This window comes from Carettochelys insculpta, chromosome 27 (assembly GCF_033958435.1).
Source record: "Carettochelys insculpta isolate YL-2023 chromosome 27, ASM3395843v1, whole genome shotgun sequence".
Taxonomy (NCBI): domain Eukaryota; kingdom Metazoa; phylum Chordata; order Testudines; family Carettochelyidae; genus Carettochelys; species Carettochelys insculpta.
Genome location: NC_134163.1, coordinates 2,902,338 through 2,921,414, shown reverse-complemented (window position 1 = coordinate 2,921,414; position 19,077 = coordinate 2,902,338). Strand labels below are relative to the sequence as shown.

The window sequence follows — 19,077 nt, the reverse complement described above, 5'->3', positions numbered from 1 at the left end:
GGACGCTTTCCTGGAGGCCCCGACTGAACCATGCCATAAACTGCAACCAGGAGATTGGGTCTGTGTAAAGGTCCACCAGCGAAAGACTGCCCTGGAACCAAGGTGGAAGGGCCCCTACCAAGTCCTTTTGACCACCCATACTGCTGTGAAGTGTGAGGGACTGCTGACCTGGATCCACGCCTCCCACTGCAAACCAGTTCCAGCTCCTACAGAGGTTAGTCCTGAAGAGGAGCGCCACAGACCTGGTACCAGCAATCCAGGTCCAGAAGTAGACGAGGATCAGGGCAGGCCTGGTACCAGCAATCCAGGCCCAGAAGCAGACGAACCTGAGGAACCAAGACTACGGTATCAACTACGACCCAGGAAACCTGCCACAGATAGGTGAAGAAAGCTACGAAGTCCTGAAGAACAGCCAAATGGGGCTGGCCAAACAAATCCTGCTGAACTTATGTTTAGTTTTGTTTTTAATACCTGGTAGCTATAGCTGATATGGCTTAAATATGGTTCATTTAAAGCATAAACCAAGTTTCCCTAGAATTTAATACGTCAGATTGTTGAATGTGTGCTCATAGTCCTGTACATTCAGAAGGAGGGGTCCCAATGATTCCAGCCTTACTAAATAACAGTCAGATGAATGGCACATGGTTTGATGAATTGGGTCAGAATGGCACACGGTATGATAAAGAGTTTATTGGCCTAGGGTATGTCCACCTAGCCATAACCTCAGTTGGAGAATACTGCTGGACATGCAATGGCACAGGAGCCCACAGAATCACGGAGCTGGAAGGGACCTCAGGAGGTCATCTAGTCCAGCCCCCTCTTTCAAGCAGGATCAACTCCCACTAAGTCATCCCAGCCAGGACTTAAAAACCTCAAGGGATGGAGAATCCACCACCTCTCTAGGCAACGCATTCCAATGCTTCACCACCCGCCTGGTGAAGTAGTTTTTCCTAATATCTAACCTACACCTCTCCCTCTTCACCTTCAGACCGTTACTCCTTGTTCTGCCATCTGACACCACTGAGAAGTTTCTCACCCTCCTCTCTAGAGCTCCCCTTCAGGAAGCTGAAGGCTGCTATTAAATCACCTCTAAGTCTTCTCTTCTGTAAACTGAACAAGCCCAAATCCCTCAGCCTCTCCTCATAGGTCTTGTGCTTCAGCCCCTCAATCATTTTTGTTGCCCTTTGCTGAACCTGCTCCAGCAAATCCACATCCTTTTTATATTGGGGGGCCCAAAACCGGACACAAAATTCCAGATGTGGCCTAACCAGTGCTGAATAAAGAGGCTTAGATTACTTAGAGATTTAGATTACTTCTCTAAATCTGAGAGTGGGGAAAAGCAAGTGTGAGATAAGCACTGTCCAAAATGGGGTTTGGTATAAAATTAACACCTGGGAAAAAAATAAAGGCATCTTTGGGTACTACATGCAGTGGATGATGAAACCCCAGTGCGATAAAGCCTTAACAGCTAAGGTCAGCCATTATTTCATATGTGGCTGAAGAGCATATAAACTCTGTCTATAAACTGGAGTGGAACCTGCTATACTGGGGCAGCCTTCCCAGCCGTTTGGGTAGTAAACCATCTTCCAGGTGGAAGGGTCTGAAACTACCGAGAGATAACAAGTGAAACGTATTGAGGAGTCACGACCCCAGGTTTGGGTGTGGCCTTTGTGCTGAAGGAAACCTGGAGGAAGCTTTCGAGAAAGTAGCCAATGCTACAACCAAAGCCCTCCGAGCCATCGATAAGGAATTAGCAGAAGTTAGGCAAATGTTCCTCCAAAACCGAATGGCCCAATATTACATCCTAGGGAGTAAGGGCGGGGTTTGTGCCGTGGTGGGAACGGAATGCTGTGTGTATATTACCGACACCGGCAATAAAGTAGAGGAAGATGCCTCAGAAATTTAAAGGGCTGTGATGAGCCTGAAGCAGGAGGAAAGTTGAACCCTCTGGGGTTGGTTGGGAGGTTGGATTGGACATGTGGGAACTTAATTTTGCAAGGAATAGCATTAGTATTAGCAATAATCCTTTGTGCTTATTTTTGTTTCTTGCGAATCAAATGTCGTATTTCCTGTGCTCTAAAAGGAGCCGAACAGGCTCTTACCAGCAGGGAAGTGGAGCTAATGATTTTAAGGCATGATGAGCAAAAGAAAGAACAAGAGGTGTATGTAAATACTTTAATGAACATGTATCTATGAAATGGTTTCTGAGATGGTCTTTTTAAGGCTAAAAGGGGGGAGTTCTGGAAACCATCTTGTATAAGAAGCCATTTCACATCCCTTACTTCTGCATGCACACAGGAGCCTGTACTTTCCTGGACCTGTTTGGGAATGGCAGGGAGGATGAGCTCTGTGGAATGCGTTAATGGACTGTTTGGAGTCAAGACTCCAGCTCCCCAGTAACTGTTTCTCTTTGAGAAGTGATTTAAATTGCCTCTGACACTGGGCTTTGTTTGTGTAAGGGTATAAAATACAAGCGTGAGCTGCATCAAGCAGCCTTGCTGGACTTGGTTTTACTAGTGTCCACAGTTTGGCTCATCTGTTGCCTTACTGAATTCAATAAAGCTGAATGTTAGCCACCTAAACACAGAGAACTCTTGTACTTCAACAGGCTCCTCAAGGAAGTCATTTTGAGGCACTTGGAGGAGGGGAGAGTGATCAGGAATAGTCCGCATGGATTCATGAAGGGCAAGTCATGCCTGACCAATCTGATTAGTTTCTACGATGAGATAACTGGTTCTGTGGATAGGGGAAAATCAATGGATGTGATTTATCTTGACTTTAGCAAAGCTTTTGATACGGTCTCCCACAATATTCTTGTCAGCAAATTAAGGAATGTGGATTGGATAAATGGACGGTAAGATGGATAGAAAGCTGGCTAGAAGGTCGGCTCCAGCAGGTAGTGATCAATGGCTCGATGTCAGGATGGCGGTTGGTTTCAAGTGGAGTTCCCCAAGGTTCGGTTCTGGGTCTGTTCTGTTCAACACATTTCTCAATAACCTGGATGAGGGGTTGGATTGCACCCTCAGCAAGTTTGCGGATGACACTAAGCTAGGGGGAGAGGTAGATAGGCTGGAGGGTAGGGACAGGGTCCACAGTGACTTAGATAAACTGGAAGACTGGGCCACAAGAAATCTGATGAAGTTCAATAACGACAAGTGCAGAGTCCTGCACTTGGGCTGGAAGAATCCCAAGCATTGTTGCAGGCTGGGGTCAGACTGGCTTAGTAGTAGCTCTGCAGAAAAGGACCTGGGAGTTGTTGTGGATGAGAAGCTGGACATGAGTCAACACTGTGCTGTTGTAGCCAAGAAGGCAAATGGCATCAAGAGGAGCGTTGCCAGTAGATCCAGAGAAGTGATTATTCCTCTTTATTTGGCTTTGGTGAGGCCACATCTGAAGTACTGTGTCCTGTTCTGGACCCCAAAATATAGGAAGGACCTGGACACACTGGAGAGTGTGCACCAAAGGGTGACCAAAATAATTTGGGGGCTGGAGCATATGACCTGTGAAGAAAGGTTGAGGGAATTGGGTCTGTTTAGTCCGCAGAAGAGAAGACTAAGGGGGGACTTGATAACAGCCTTCAACTTACTGAAGGGAGGTTGCAAAGCAGCTGGAGAGAGGCTGTTCCCCGTGGTCACCGATGGCAGAACACGGATCAATGGTCTTAAGTCGTGGTTGGGAAGGTCCAGGTTGATCATTAGGAAAAACTTTTTCACTAGGAGGGTGGTGAAGCATTGGAATCGTCTACGCAGGGAAGTAGTGGAGTCTCCATCCCTGGAGGTGTTTGAGTCCCGGCTGAACAGAGCACTGGGTGGGCTGATCTGATGGGTTCGGTCCTGCCTTGGGCAGGGGGCTGGACTTGATGTCTTTTTAGGTCTCTTCCAGCTCTATTGTTCTATGATTCTATGATCACATAGAAAACATACAACCACCACACAAGAAAGGGGTTGGCTGGGGATGCACCCTCACCCCCACCCAGGACTATCCCAGCCGTGAGCATCCCACCTCCAGGTGCCCTTGGGGACAGCTGCAGCTGCCTCCCCCCTAAGTTCATAGAGGGACATCATTGGCTGTTCCCCTCCATCAGGGAGTGAGGAGAAAGTGCACATTTGCTGCATTCCTCTCTGGCTGGGCAGTGCAGTGGACCGATGACCCTGGCCCTGCCCCAGTGGGGGACATACACTGGTCCCCTGGGTGTACCTGCTGAAGCTGCAGCAGCCAAGTAGAGATGGATCTCATTTGGGCCCAAAGCTGCTGCGGTGACAGTGGGCTAGGACAATAGTCTCTCTCCAGAGTCCCCATGCACTGACCCCTCCTCTCCAGACACACCTAGAGCAACAACTCAAGTGAAGCATTTTCAATTTATTTAATAAAAAAAAGACACCAAAAATTAATCAAGTTGAGGTTCTGAACAAACTCCAGTGTGTCTAGTTCTTTTATAAAGGAGCATGGGTTAATGTAGGAAGAAGTAGACTTTATTTTAGTTCCTTGAATGGCTCCATAACACCACACCCTTCAGGAATGACAAGTAGTATGTTAGTTAATGTGGTTCTCGCTGACTTTTTTTGCCCAGTGGCCCAGCTTCAAAAATAGTGACAAAGAGAGAGTTACCGGATTTCTCTCCTGTGTAAATTCTCTGATGATCAATAATGTCCAAGCAGCCACTGAAGGTTACCTACGTGAGTGCAGTCATTGGGTTTCTCTCTTCTGTGAGATCTCTAATGATTGACAAGGCAAGAGTGTTCCCGAAACTTGTCCCACACATAGAACAGGCGAAAGGTTCCTCTCTGTTGTGGGTTCTCCGATCTCTAAGATTTTAGTGCTGACAAAAGCTTTTCCCACAGTCAGATCAGCTGAAAGGTTTCTCTCCAGTGTGAGTTCTCTGATGATGAATAAGGTTTGAGAGCTTACAAAAGCTTTTCCCACAGTTGGAGCAGGTGAAGGGTTTCTGTCCTGTGTGGGTTCTCCTATGTGTAACAAGGTTTGAGCTCTGTGTGAACCTTTTCCCACAGTCACAGCAGCTATAAGGTCTCTCTCCCGTGTGGATTCTGCAATGACTTTTAAGACTTGAGGAGCATGAGAAGCTTTTCCCACAGTCAGAGCAGTGGAAGGGTTTCTCTCCAGTGTGGGTTCTCTGATGATAAATAAGATCTGAGCGCCGACGAAAGCTTTTCCCACAAACAGAGCAGTTGAAGAGTTTCTCTCCTGTGTGGATTCTATGATGAGCAACAAGGTTTGACCTCTCACCAAAGCTTTCCCCACACTCAGAGCAGATGAAGGGTTTCTCTCCTGTGTGGCTTCTCCTATGATTAACAAGGTTTGACCTATGTCTGAACCTTTTGCCACAGTCAGGGCAGTTATAAGGTCTCTCCTCTGTGTGGATTCTGCAATGACTTTTAAGGCCTGAGTGCCACAAGAAGCTTTTGCCACAGTCAGAGCAGCGGAAGGGTTTGTCCCCAGTGTGGGTTTTCTGATGCTTAACAAGATATGAGCGTTGACTGAAGCTTTTCCCGCAATCAGAGCAGAGAAAGGGTTTTCCCCGGGTGTGGATTCTCAGATGTTGATCAAGGCCGGAAATGTCACTGAAGCATCTCCCGCACTCAGAGCAGTTGAAGGGTTTCTCCTCTCTGTGGATACTCTGATGTCTGACCAGGTTTGCACTCCTGCTGAAGCTTTTCCCACAGGCAGTGCAGTGATAGGGTTTCTCTCGTCTGTGAATCATCTGATGAGTGAGAAGGTTTGAGTGTCGCCGAAAGCTTTTCCCACAGGCAGAGCAGTGGAAGGGTTTCTCTCCAGTGTGGGTTCTCTGGTGATCAATAAGAGCTGAGCGCTGACGAAAGCTTTTCCCACAGTCAGAGCAGCTGAAGGGTCTCTCTCCTGTGTGGATTCTCTGATGAGCAACAAGGCTTGGCCTCCGACGGAAGCTTTTCCCACACTCAGAGCAGCTGAAGGGTTTCTCTCCTGTGTGGATTCTTCTATGATTAACAAGGTGTGACCTGTGTCTGAACCTCTTCCCACAGTCAGAGCAGTTATAAGGTCTCTCTCCTGTGTGGGTGCTGCAATGACTTTTAAGACTTGAGGACCATGAAAAGCTTTTCCCACAGTCAGAGCAGTGGAAGGGTTTCTCTCCACTGTGGGTCCTCTGATGATTAATAAGACCTGAGTGCTGCTGGAAGCTTCTCCCACAGTCAGGGCAGATATAGGGCTTCTCTCCTGTGCGGATGCTACAATGACTGTTAAGACTGAAGCTTTTCCCACAGGTTTTCTGTTGTTCGCTCTCCTTAGTGTTTCTCACACCTCTGCTTCCATGGCTGGAGTTATCCTGCCCCTGCCCTGCATGGTTTCCCTGCTGTCTTTCTGGGCTACGCTGACTCTCACAGGTCTCTCTGTGCTCAGGACTCTGAGAAACACGACCTTCAAAGGCTCCCAGTAACATGCCACAGGAGGCCACTTGGTCCGGTTCTTCCAGCTGAAGATTCTCCTCGTTGTTCTTGAGCAGCATCACCTCACCTGCTGGGACACAGAGAGAACCAGACAGTGTCACTCTGTGTGCTGAGCTGAAAGGAAAACTCTGAAAGGGAACAGAAAAGGGGGAACGCAGCCAACAGCTGATGGAAAGATTGAAATAACATGAACTGAGCTGCTCCTCCGTCTTCACAACCCTTCCCCAGAGGAGGGACCCCAGCCCTGCTCCCACCCTCTGGCTGGAGCTGAAGACAGGCTGAAGGGTCAGTCACTCTGGATGAAAAGGCCCAAGTGACATCTCGGAGGACACCGAAATTGGTTTCTGAGTCACTTTAGCTCACTGCTCACCTGTGTGTGGGGCGCTGATGATCTCCCCTTTCTCAGAGTCCTGGAGATCTGGGACCCACAGCGCCTCCCCTCGCTCCACCCAGGAGATCACATCAGCTTTGGGAAATCCTGCTGCGCTCTCAAGTGTACAACTCAGCCTCCCTCTTGACCTATTCCACCCCCCCGCCGATCCCAGGGCAGGACAGGACCACTCAACTCAAACAAGACACTCGATTTGGTTGTTTTTGTGGATAAAACTAACACAGCTATGCCCAATGCCTGGCACCAGGCAGGCACTGAAGTTAGCCACATGGAGTGGGAACCCATCACACCCATGAAAAAACCTGCACAGATACAGACCCCATCTTCCTCGCCAAGTGCAAATGGATGGACGTCCCACCCAATGGGCTGAAGGTGGAAAAACTCACTGCAACCGACACACTGTACGAGCTGTGTCGAGAGATTGGTCACACACTCCCACAGACCTGAGGAACCACCTGTTCAGCATCCTGTGCAGCAAACAGGGAAACATCACAAGGAGCTCTCAAGTCTGGAGCTTCTCCTAAAAAAACAACCTTCCACACAAACGTCCATGTGGCTGGACTTTACTGAAAGGAGACAGGAGAGTTACAACGCACACTGCTCTTCTCAACAGGACTGTAAACTCTCTCACCTCCTACTTGCTGCATAGGGCCACAGTAGTGGTACCCTTAACTCACCCGGCAACATTGTCAATCTATCCAACCACACACTCAGCCTGGCAGAGGAGTCTGTGCTATCTCAGAGGTTCTCTTTGTGCCCCACCACGCCCACAAACATGACACAGTTCTGTGGGGATCTGGAACCCTGCCCCAGTTTTGCCAGGAATACTTTCAACAAGACTCTGAACAGCCCTGCAAGCACCATCACACCTAAAGTTCAAGAAGAAGAATTCTGCATGGAATCCTTCCTGGCAATCAAAACGACAGACTGGATCGATACCTAGAGCGCTTCCGCTTCTGTGCACAGGCAGAAATTGTGGCAAAGCGACATCGCTTGTCCCATGACCTCAGCCGTGCGCAATGCAATGTCACCCACAGCCTCAGAAACAGCTCTGGCATTGTCATCCAAGAGGCTGACAAAGGAGCTGCTGTTGTCATCATGAATAGGTCAGACCATGAAAAGGAGACTCCCAGGCAGCTCTCCAATACCACATTTTACAGGCTACTGTCCTCTGATCCCACTGAGCAGCACACACAGAAACTGCACCGTCTGCTCAAGACACTCCTTACAAAAGCGCAGGAACAGATCTACACAGACACACCCCTAGAGCCCCAAGATCCATAAATCTAGACATTCTGGAGGCACAATCAGCTCAGGCACAAGCACTCATTTCATCTTTGTCCAGCTATGGGGACTCTCTACTCAGACCTTATGTTACCAGCACTCCTAGCTATCTTTGAAACACCACTGACTTCCTCAGGAAACTGCTATGCACTGATCTTCCTGAAAACACCATCCTGGCCACCATGGATGTAGAGGTCCCTTACACAAAAAGACCCATGTGAAGATGGACTTCAAGCTGTTAGGAACAGTATCCCTGATGATGCCATGGCACAAGTGGTGGCAGAGCTTTGTGACTTTGTCCTCACCCACAAGTACTTCAGATTTGAGGACAATTTACACTTTCAAATCAGTGGCACTGCAATGGGCACCCGCGTGGCCCCACAGTGTGCCAATATGTTTATGGCTGACCTGGAACAATTTCCTCAGCTCTCGACCCCTGGCGCCCTCCTCTACTTGAGCAACATTAATGACATCATCACCATCATCATCTGGACCCATGAGAAAAAGGCTCTTGAAGAGTTCACAGTGATGTCAACAGTTTCCACACCACCATCAACCTCAGCCTGGAGCGGTCCACACAAGAGATCCACTTCCTGGACACTACTGCACATAAGTGATGGTCAGATAAACACAGCCCTATACCAGAAACCCAAGGACCGCTATGCTACCTCCATGCCTCCAGCTCCCATCCAGTGCACACCACACGATCCATTGTATACAGCCAAGTACTAAAGGTACAACCACGTTTGCTCCAATCCCTCAGACAGAGACAAACACCTTCAAGACCTTTACCAAGCTTTCCTAAAACTACAATACCCACATTAGGAAGTGAAGAAACAGATTGACAGAGCCAGACGTGTACCCAGAAGCCACCTGCTTCAAGACAGACCCAGCAATGAAAACAACAGAACACCACTGGCCATGAGCTTCAGCCAACTAAAGCCTCTCCAGTGCAACATCCGTGACCTACAACCCATCCTGGACAATGATCCTTCACTCTCACAGACCTTGGGAGGCAGGCCTGTTCTTGCCTGCGGCCAGTCTGCCAGCCTTAAACAAATTCTCACCAGCAAGTATAGACCACAACACTGTAAATCACAAACCAAACCTTTCAACAAACCTCAGCGCCAACTCTACCCAACAATGACACCAGCACACCTGCTAAACCGGGGTTGTGAGTTCAATCCTTGACGAGGCTATTTAGCAATTGGAGCAAATAGATGCCACAGACAGTACTTGGTCCTGCCAAGGGGGCAGGGGACTGGACTTAGATGATCTCTCGAGGTCCCTTCCAGTTCGAGGAGATGTGTATCTCCACTTATATTTTAATTTTATTTGAACCAGCGGAGCTTATTCGCCTGCACATCTCAACTGGACAGTCTCTACGTAAAACAATAAATGGATGCAAATAAGATATGAGGAACGGTAATATACAAAACCTCCCGGGACACGCAGGAGCAGATTTAAAAGTAGCCATCCTGCAACGCAAAAATGTCAAAAGCAGACCTCAAAGAGCAACTGCAGAGCTACAGTTCACTTGCAAATGTGACACCATCCATTTAGGATTGAACAAAGACCAGAACCAGCTGGCCAAGTTCAAAAGCAGTTTCTCTGCTCTGGCTGTTCACACCACCACATCAGCTGCTGGAAGTGGGCCACATCCTACATGACTGAATTGCCCTCATTAACTCCGGCCTTCTTCTTGACTGGGACTCCCTCCTTTTCTTGTGCCCGTATATTTTTACTGGCCTCTGGAATTTCCACATGGTGCATGTGGTGAATTGGGCCTTTGCCCACAAAAGCTGATGCTGCAGAAAATCTGTTCATCTATAAGGTGCCACAGGACTTCTCTGTTTTTGCTCAACTCAAAACGTGAGCTCTGTGAGGGCTGGCAGGGCCAAAACCGAGGCCCCAGGCAGGGCTCAGACTGCAGCTGCCACATGGCAGGTCACTAGAACTTGGAGAGAAAGGCTCTGGCAGAGCTCTGGCTCCACAAGGGCTCTGTCCACGAAGCTCCTGGCTGGGGCCTGGTTCCTCTGGCTCTTTGGCTCTGATGCGCTGCTTGAATCAGCAGGAGGCAGAGGAATTTCTCTGAGCAGTGAGGTGAGTCCCAGGCTGGCTGCTTCAGATCCTGCCCAGGCTCCTGCTCTGCGACCTCTGCCTGCCTGTGGCTGGGTGGGCCCTACCAGCGACCCACAAGAGCTGCTGCTCCTGCAGCCAGCCATGGTGCTGTTTGGCTGTGCTACTCTTTGCGGGAAGTGGTTTTTGGTGCAGCTGGGCTCCCCCTCTGCTATCTCAGTTCTACTCTGCCAGCAGCAGCTTCTCTGTGTGGTTTAACACTTTCCTCCTGCATCACGGGCTTGCTGCTGACTCATGTTCCAGCCTCACCCGGTGCTGTTTCCCTTGGTGCAGGAAGGCGACTGGCAGAAGTGCAGCTGGAGGGGGTTAGTTACAGCCCCCATCTCCGCCTCCCCCACAACCTCCTGCTGAGATTCTAGCTGCGCTTTTGCCTTCAGTTTTATTGCTCACTGCCCAGGTTGGGCCTCACTCGCTGTCACGTGACCTAACTGGGCACCTCCCAACCATCTTCAAAACCCCCCAGTAGCAATGCAGGCCGAGGACGCTGAATGAGGTGTGTTATGAGACCTACGGGGAGTGACATTGAATCCCAACTCGGGCACACATTACTCATAACCGGTTTGTTCTGTGTCTGGTTCCCACCAGTGACTCCTGAGAAAGCCATCTACTGTACATGACAGAGCTGGTGCCTCTGTCTGGGAGTTTGTGTTTCTTTATTCAAGAACTCCCCCTGAACGGTAAAAGCCAGCGGGGTGCAGCACACTGGCCCCAGGGGTGCCCTGCAGGGACTAAGAGCAGCTGGACCCAGTCCCACAGCTCTGGTACCCGCCGTTCCTGCCAGCCCCGCTCCACTCACACCTCCAGATAAGGCAGATAGTGGGAAGCACATGGAGACCTGGGCTGTGGGAAGAGCAGCACCACTGCCATGTTCCTGAACCTGCTTCCCCTGGGAGGGGCTGTGGAGGGGACAGTCTCTCACAGGGGAGCCAGTGACTCCTGGGGCTCACACCCCTGACACTGGGGACAGGGACAGGGACAGGGAGGGACCCTGAACCAAAGCCAACCCAGCCTGTGACACCCCCGGGGACAGGACTCCTCACCCAGCCAGCGCACGGTCTGGTAATTCTCCTGCATCACTTCCCTGTAGAGGGCTCTCTGCCCTGGGGCCAGCAGCCCCCATTCCTCCTCGGAGAAACACACAGCCACCTCCTCCAAGGTCACCGGCTCCGCCACTGCCATGTCCTTGCTCTGTCTCTGCAGGGCCGGGGCTGCTCTGGAGCCAGACATAGGGGCTCTGCACCTGGTAGGGGAAAAGGGCAATGGAGACACTTCAGACGGGGCTGGAAGCTGCTCCGCGCCCCTGGCTCCCCACACTCGCTCCCTGGGGCAGACGTGCTGCACACAGACATTTGGGGAAACGCTCGAGTCTCACAGAACCACCTCGTACAAGTCAGATCCCAAATCCGTCCTCGTTTCTCTCCGGACACGGCCCGAGTTCCAGCACTGCTGTGCACTGGAGTGTGTCCGATGGAAATGTCACGTGGTTAGTGACACACCACGGGGAGAAGCCCGGAGGAAGGGAGCAGCTGAAGGGACAATGAGGATCACTGAACTGCACCGCGGGGGACCACAGGCACCGTGCGACGAGCGTCCGGCCCCACTGGGGAACCAGGGGGGGATGGACACAAACCCACCCAGAGTTATCGGATCCCCTGCGGGGGGTGTGTGTGTGCAATGGACTCAGGACCCCAAATCACTGAGGGGGGAGAATAGAGAAGAAAACCAGGCAGGTGCAGAGGCCCTGGGGCAAAAAAGAGGGAGCTGAGGGAGAACCGAGCACAGAGCCCCCAGCACCCACTGGTCACTGCGGGGTGCAGAGCCCGCGGGCGCCGCCCAGAGACTCCGCCTGGAGGTGCGAGCGGAGCCAGGAGCGAAAACCGGCCCCGAGTCACAGCCCCCCCAGACGCCTCCGCCCCCCTCCCCGGGCGCCCCGCAGCCGGGCGGGGGCGAGTGCGGGGCGCTGGGACGGCGCTTCTTTGCTCCCCGCGGGGCCCAGCGCCGCGAGCCGCCCGCAGCACGAGGCGAACCAGGCGCCGATGCGGGGGGGGGCGGGGCCGCGCGTGCAGAGGACGAGGCGGAGCGGCCGGAGAACGGGGCGGCCCGGCCAGGACCGGGGGGGTGGCGCCGCACGGAGCGTCTCAGAGAAATGGGGGGGGCGGAGTCATTTCCCGGCCCGGCCGGGCCCCCCCTCACTTGGCGGAGGCCCCCTGCGGAGGGCGGGGCGCGGGGTTTCCGGGGGCTCTCAGGGGGGCTCCGGGCGGCGGCAGCGCGTGACCCAGCGGAGCGGCCGCAGTAAACTGGCTCCAAAGAAGTGACGTCCGGAAGGAGAAGCAAAGGGGGCAGAGGAAGTGACGCGGTAGGGAGGCGGGGGCTGAGACGGAAGTGACGCAAGGGGGAAGGGCGGACTGCAGGGGGGCAGATGTGGGGGGGTTTCTCCCACTCACAAGCTGTGCGGGTAAAACTGCCCGCAGCAGGCTGCTGCCCCGGCCTGGCTCTGCGCCTGCGCAGCGGGAGACGGATAAGTGGCCGCTCGCAGCTCCAGCCACATCCACCCCCCCCCCCCCACGCCCGCATCGCGGGCTGCGTCAGGGGCGAGCAACAACCGGGGTTCTTGCATCGAACCTGTCAAGGGCTCGTCCTATGTGTCCCGCTTCTTCCCGCCCCCCCGCTCCCATTGGCCGAGCTGCCTGTCAGCCCTGCCTCTCCCGCTCCCATTGGCCGAGCTGACCGGCCCGATCTGTGCGCCCGGCTCCGCACTGGCCTCTCGCCGCGGATCGCTGTTGCTCTGCGTCATCCGCGCCCTTCACTCCGCCCCGCCCCAGCGCTGCGCGCAGCCCCCGCTGTGCTCCCCACAGCCCCAGAGGGGAGCGAGTCTGTGCTGGCCCCGCCCCCTCGCCCCGTCTGTCCGGCCCCCAGCAGCTCGTCCCGGCCTGTGTCTGTGATTTCCCCGCGGGAGTTTGTTCTGTGCCCCACGTGGTCCCCAGGCGGGCAGATTTCCTGGGCTGGGGTCAGTTCCCCTCCGGGTCCCTCCCTCCCGCCCCCAGCCTGGATTGCCCGTGTCAGGGGCGGCTCTTCTCTCCGCCCGCCCGCAGCCGGGGGCGCTGTCACCGGGCACCGCTTGGGGGCGTCTTGTGCCCCAACACTCGCAGCGGCCCCGACTTGTACCTGTCCCAGTGCGGAGACCCCCGTGTGTGAAACCCCCTTTTCAGTTCCCAGCCCCTGTCCGTCCCTGACACACACACGCGTCCTGCAGCGCTGGGAAGACTCACACGTGTAGGGAGTGCGGCGCCAGGAACGCAACGCTGCTGCAGGCTGGGAGGGGTGTGTCTGCCAGAGCTCATCTGCATGGGAATGCAAAGAGCGCGTGTGTGACACCTGTCAGGCAAAGCCTCGTGGGGAGCGAGTCAGCCCTGAGATCTGGTCCCCTGTAAACACGTTGTTGTAAAACCACAATTTATGGTGACACTCAGTGTGGGAGTTGTGAGACCTCACCAAGGCTCTGGGTTGCTGTGGGGGACAGAGCAGTCGCCATCGCTGCATAAGACATTGATTACACAGGGCTGAAGATTATCCCAGGCCGTTGGGGGGTGGGGGTTGAGCCGGTTGCTTGTATCCTTGACAGGAAACCCCCCAGGAGCTGAACCGGGCCCTTCTGGCAGGCACCTGGTATTAATAGAAGGGTTACATAAGTGGGGGTCATCTGGGATGTCTTTTGTTGGGTAGTACCTCTCGCAAGCACATATATATAACATTGCAAGAAGCGGTTCTGTTGTTGCAGGGGAAGTTATAGTTTGTGCCATGGCTGGCCGTATGCTAGAAGACTGGTGTGAGGAGTTGAGTATCGATGCTCGGAATTGTATATTAGTATTGGGGATACCTGAGGGTATGGAAGATGGCCCAGTTGAGGCCCTTCCAACAAAAGCCATTGATTCTCTAACGAGGTGTCACATACGGGGGCGCGGACCTCAAGTAGAGGACAAAGCCTCTGTGGTGCTATGTGAACTGCCAGTGGCTGTGGACTCTGCAGATCCCAAGTGAGATAAAGACTCCCATTGGCACATTGAAAGTTGTGATCACCAAGGCCTTTGCAAGGGGCCCTGCCTCACGTGCCGGGTTGAGGAGAAGATGAGCGCCTTCTTGGCACAGGAAGGAAAGACTATGGCAGACGTGTGGAGTTTACTGAGAGTCGAACCATCGGCCCCTGGCCCTTCAACGGCTCTGTGGTGTCAGCACGCTGCAGCCAGGGGGCGGGCTACATGCAGATTAGGTATTTTAATTAGGTGTTTCTAGTTTTAAAGCTGAATTATCAGGTGAGAGAGGTTTTGCTTTGACCAGCTAGAAAGGAGCTGCAGGATGAAGAAAGTAGGTGTACTTGCCAATCTGTGAAAATCTTGTTGCAATGGTCACGTGATGTATTGGGCTTAGTCATTGTGATGTCTAAAAGTGTCCGGATGGGTGGGCTGTGTAAAATTATGAAAGCATTGTAACGCTTCTTGGTCTTTTGTGAGCTAAGATTCTTGTGTATGAGAGGGATGATCCTAATGATTTCAACAATGAAAGACCCCCAATGCTAAGGAGTGTCTTTTAAACACTTTATGTTAACTGCCAGAGTTTTAGATTGACTAGCTAAAGACAGTGTTTTCAGCTCCACGCAAAAGGGCTTTCTTTCCTGTAAAGGCTGTTATAAGCATAACTTTTTGTTCTAGGCAGTCAGTGTAGAAACAAGGAGATCCTCGGGCCAGTGTGCTGTAACCTGGCTGGAGCTGGCTAATGCTTTTGGTTCTGTTTGCTATCTGCACATTTTCAATGTTCTGGCAGAGTTTAGGATCCTAGACAGCTTCCTGATCATCCTCTGGCTGTGTCTACACGTGCCCCAAACTTCGAAATGGCCATGCAAATAGCCATTTTGAAGTTTACTAATGAAGCGCTGAAATGCATATTCAGCGCTTCATTAGCATGCGGGCGGCAGCGGCGCTTCGAAATTGACGAGCCTTGCAGCTGCGCGGCGCGTCCAGACGGGGCTCCTTTTCGAAAGGGCCCCGCCTACTTCGAAGTCCCCTTATTCCCATGAGTAGGCAGCATTTTTTTAGAGACATTTTAAGTGCACATTCCACAAGCTCCATTAGTCTGTGAGGGGCCACAGAACTTCTAACCAATTTGAAGTACCTACATCGTTGGCGTGCACTGATGCTGTGTGCTCTATAGCACAGTCCTGGACTCCCCCAGCATCACTTCTGTATAAGACACTCCCAACATCCCTCAAAGTCTAAGTACTCAGTGTCATCGCTAGGTGGGACCAGTGAGAATCGGGCCTGGATCGCTTATGGTGGACAACCAGCAGCGAATTTGTGCTTCACACTTATAAACCAAGTTACGATGTACTTCGGGCGGCCGCCCCTGCTCTTCTAGTCAGACGATGGCCATTTATTCCCATGTTTCCACAAGGAGATGGAATTTGCATGATTAACCGCTCCTTTGCCCATAATCTGGTGCATGATGGGATACAAGGGCTGGTCATTAACAGTCCACTCCATCATAGCATTCCTTGTCTTCGGCCCGATTGCGGCTCCCTTCACTCGTAGGGGTGTTGGGGGCAGCAGATGTACAGCGAATCACCAGCTCCCGGGGTTGCCAAATGACACGTTCAGTTTAAAATAATGAACAGTTGTAGGTAGATGGTGTTTCCAGAGAGCCCAAGTCATGTTAAAGACACGGCCATTTACTGCCCCTTCACCTCAATAGATGGCACCAGGGTAGTGGTGGGCAGTAGGGGAATTTTCAACTCTTACTAAGGAATCTTTGACTCTACCCACAACACCTACAAGCAAGTTCAGTTTGCACAGCCCGTTTATAAGATTCATGCATTTTTCTGCAGCCACCTGATTAAATAAGTAGGTTAACTTTAATACTCCATCTACAACAGGTTGTAAAAATGGTTACTAGCTCAGCCCTATAAATTACTACAGATTTGTGTAGCATTTATAATTCTGAACAAATTGCCGTCAATTGTCTGTATTGTAAATATCAGTAAGAAGGCTATCAAAAAAGCAGCCAAGTAGCACTTTAAAGACTAGCAAAATAGTTTATTAGGTGAGCTTTTGTGGGACAGACCCACTTCTTCAGTAAGAGGGCTGTGATTGTGTATTAAAACTTTTACCAAGATAAGCTATTGAGATAAGTTGGTGTTTAACAGAAAGATCACATTACAAATAAGCACTGGATCTGTCATCTGTTTTACAGTCTTACGAATGATAAGATTTTCTAGGGTGTACATCATTACCACTTTGATCAATAGTACTTTTAAAATTAAACTATATATAATAGAACAATATTAAATATTCATTTGTCATCATTTTAGATATAAATTATCATCAAGGGTCACATTGTCACGGGAATTATCTTATTCAAACCTACAAAAGTCTCATTTAAATAGAAAAATCTGATTGATTTTTTTCAAAGTTTTAACAAAATAGCTAGTAATATAATATCGACTAGTCTCGTAGTATTATTTCATATAGAACATGGATGGAGAATAATAAATCTATTTGCCCCATGCAGGGTAAAATGAAGAAACCAAAATGTGGGTGGAGAAGGTGAAAGCGAAGAAAGAGGAAGAGAATAAAGGGAAGACATTGCTTGCTACGACAAAGAGAAGTACGGACTTTTGTTCTTGGCAAACAAGAAGTGAAGGCAGGGGCACTGCAAAGGATACGGATACATTAGTGACTGTGACCCCGGCTTCAGAGGCAAGTGATACCTGAGAACTAGTAGGCAGCAGTGACATTGCCAGTGGGGAACCTCAGTAGAAACCTGCGTTGAACAATCTGGGAATCTGAAGTTTCCAGCTGATCTAGGACAGTGGAACGTGTGGGAAGGTTTGCGTGAATACTTTTGCATGAAATGGGTAAATCAAAGTCAGCACATGGATGGTAACTTTGATGCTTCTGAGGGAACATTCCCCAGTGAAGAGTTCAAGCACCGGTCTACGACAGCATTGGTTTCTCCGGAACGACACCATGGTGAGCCAATGCAGTGGGAATCATTCTGTGCACCTTGTAAGTAATTTGCAAATGTGTACAAAAGTGCACAATTAGCAATCAATGGGGACTCCGGCTGGAGACATGCAGCCAGAGACTTCAGTCGCCAGGAAAACAGTTCTGTGCATGCAAAGTCAATGGAAACACTCTTCAGAAGAAAACGCAGTGCTGAGCGCATAGACAAGGGCATGATAGAGCAGTATGAGGCTGAAAAGAAATACTGGCGGGCTGTGTCTGCACTGAGCCCTAGTGCCAACAGTTTGATGCAAATAAGCAATCTCAAAAATAGAAAACAGGCAACTTATTTTGCATATTCACACAACTAATGTGCATATTCATGAGGCTAATTTGCATCTTCACAGAGAAAATCAAGCCCTGTGCATGTGGTTCTTCAAGAAATATCAGGTACAAGGGGCTGCTGACAAAGGAGATTTTTGCCAACAGAACCATGTCTATGCTGCTTGATTTCTGCTGCAAAAATGTAAATTAGCATAATAAATATGCACATTGGCCATGTTAATTTGCAAATGAGCCACCTTTTTGTATTTTGGAGACTGCTGATTTGCGTCAAACTGCTGGCACTCAGGCTCAGTGCACACACAGCTGCTTCTCTTCTGCAGAGGATGCTCAGGGTGCTCAAGACGCTTGCATCCAGAGGCCTTGCTCTTCGTGGGCGTGATGAACTCGCGGGATCTGTGCACAGTGGAAGTCATTTGAGGAGCCTTCAGTTCTGAGCAGAATATGATACGTTCCTATTTTGCTGGTTTGGTTGCCAGCCCCGGGACAGGGTTATCATGTTTATACTTTCAGAGGACACCCCTGACAGACAGTGCAGCTGCGTCCGGATCTACCAGCTCTCCTGGTGCTGAGGGGTTATAGAACGTGACACACTTCTGCAACCTGAGCTGGTAGCTTCAGATACAGACACACTCCCGCACAGGGGTGTTCTCTTTTTTGGAGGTTCAACTCTGGCACCCCTAGGACAGGAGAGCCGGTTGCTCTCTGGTTATTGAAACCCAGGGGGTTAGTGTGTGTGTGATGACATCATACTGGCAGAAATCTGGTCGATTTTCACTTGTTTTATCATTTCAGCATTCACTTGGAGCTATTTAAAAATGAAACCGAAGGGCAGGAGTTCCATTGTCACCCAGCAGGATTGCAATGAGGCTGCAGAGGAGTGTCTGTGTGAAGGGGTATTTGTGAGCAGCAGTCGGGGTTGGAAAACGAGGTCTTTCCTATTACTTCAGCAGTAACAGCCTACAACAAACACACAGTCGTCCTCTTGGGATTCTCTCTTTACAATCTTGTTAAAATGCTGGAATGTCACCAGGTGATTCTGCGGCTGTTTCACCGTGTAGCCGGCTGTGTTCCCAGAATACAAGTACCGAAAAGAGTGTTACAAAGAGGAGGGAGAAAAATTGTTTTTCTTGGCCTCTGAGGGTAGGAGGAGAAGCAACGGGCTTAAACTGCAGCAAGGGAGGGTTAGGTTGGACGTTACGAAAAACTTTCTGTCAGGTTGGATAAACACTGGAATAAATTGCCTGGGGAGGTTGTGGGACCTTCCTCACTGGAGATATTGAAGAGCAGGTTCGGTAAACACCTATCAGGGATGATCATCTGGATGACACCTGGTTCTGCCGTGCAGACAGGGGACTCGACTCGATGACCTCTCCCAGTCCCGCCCAGTTCCAGTGTTCTCTGGTTCCAGACTGAACAGTCCCTGAGTGGGGCGACCCCAGGGAATAGCTCAGAGGGGCTGGCCAGGGGCAGGACATCAGCCCTGCAG

The 19,077-nt window shown here is 51.0% G+C and overlaps 1 protein-coding gene across 1 annotated transcript; it reads right to left on the bottom strand.

Annotated features, from left to right (window-relative positions):
- Positions 1–4,344: 4,344 nt before the first annotated feature.
- On the bottom strand, positions 4,345–12,592 carry LOC142002467 (uncharacterized). The gene is made up of 2 exons (XM_074978609.1): positions 11,295–12,592; positions 4,345–6,510 (listed from the first exon to the last, which is right to left on the bottom strand). The coding sequence occupies exons 1-2, from the start codon at positions 11,479–11,481 to the stop codon at positions 4,847–4,849; spliced, it is 1,851 nt and encodes a 616-aa protein (XP_074834710.1). The 5' UTR covers positions 11,482–12,592; the 3' UTR covers positions 4,345–4,846.
- Between the last annotated feature and the right edge of the window lie 6,485 nt (positions 12,593–19,077).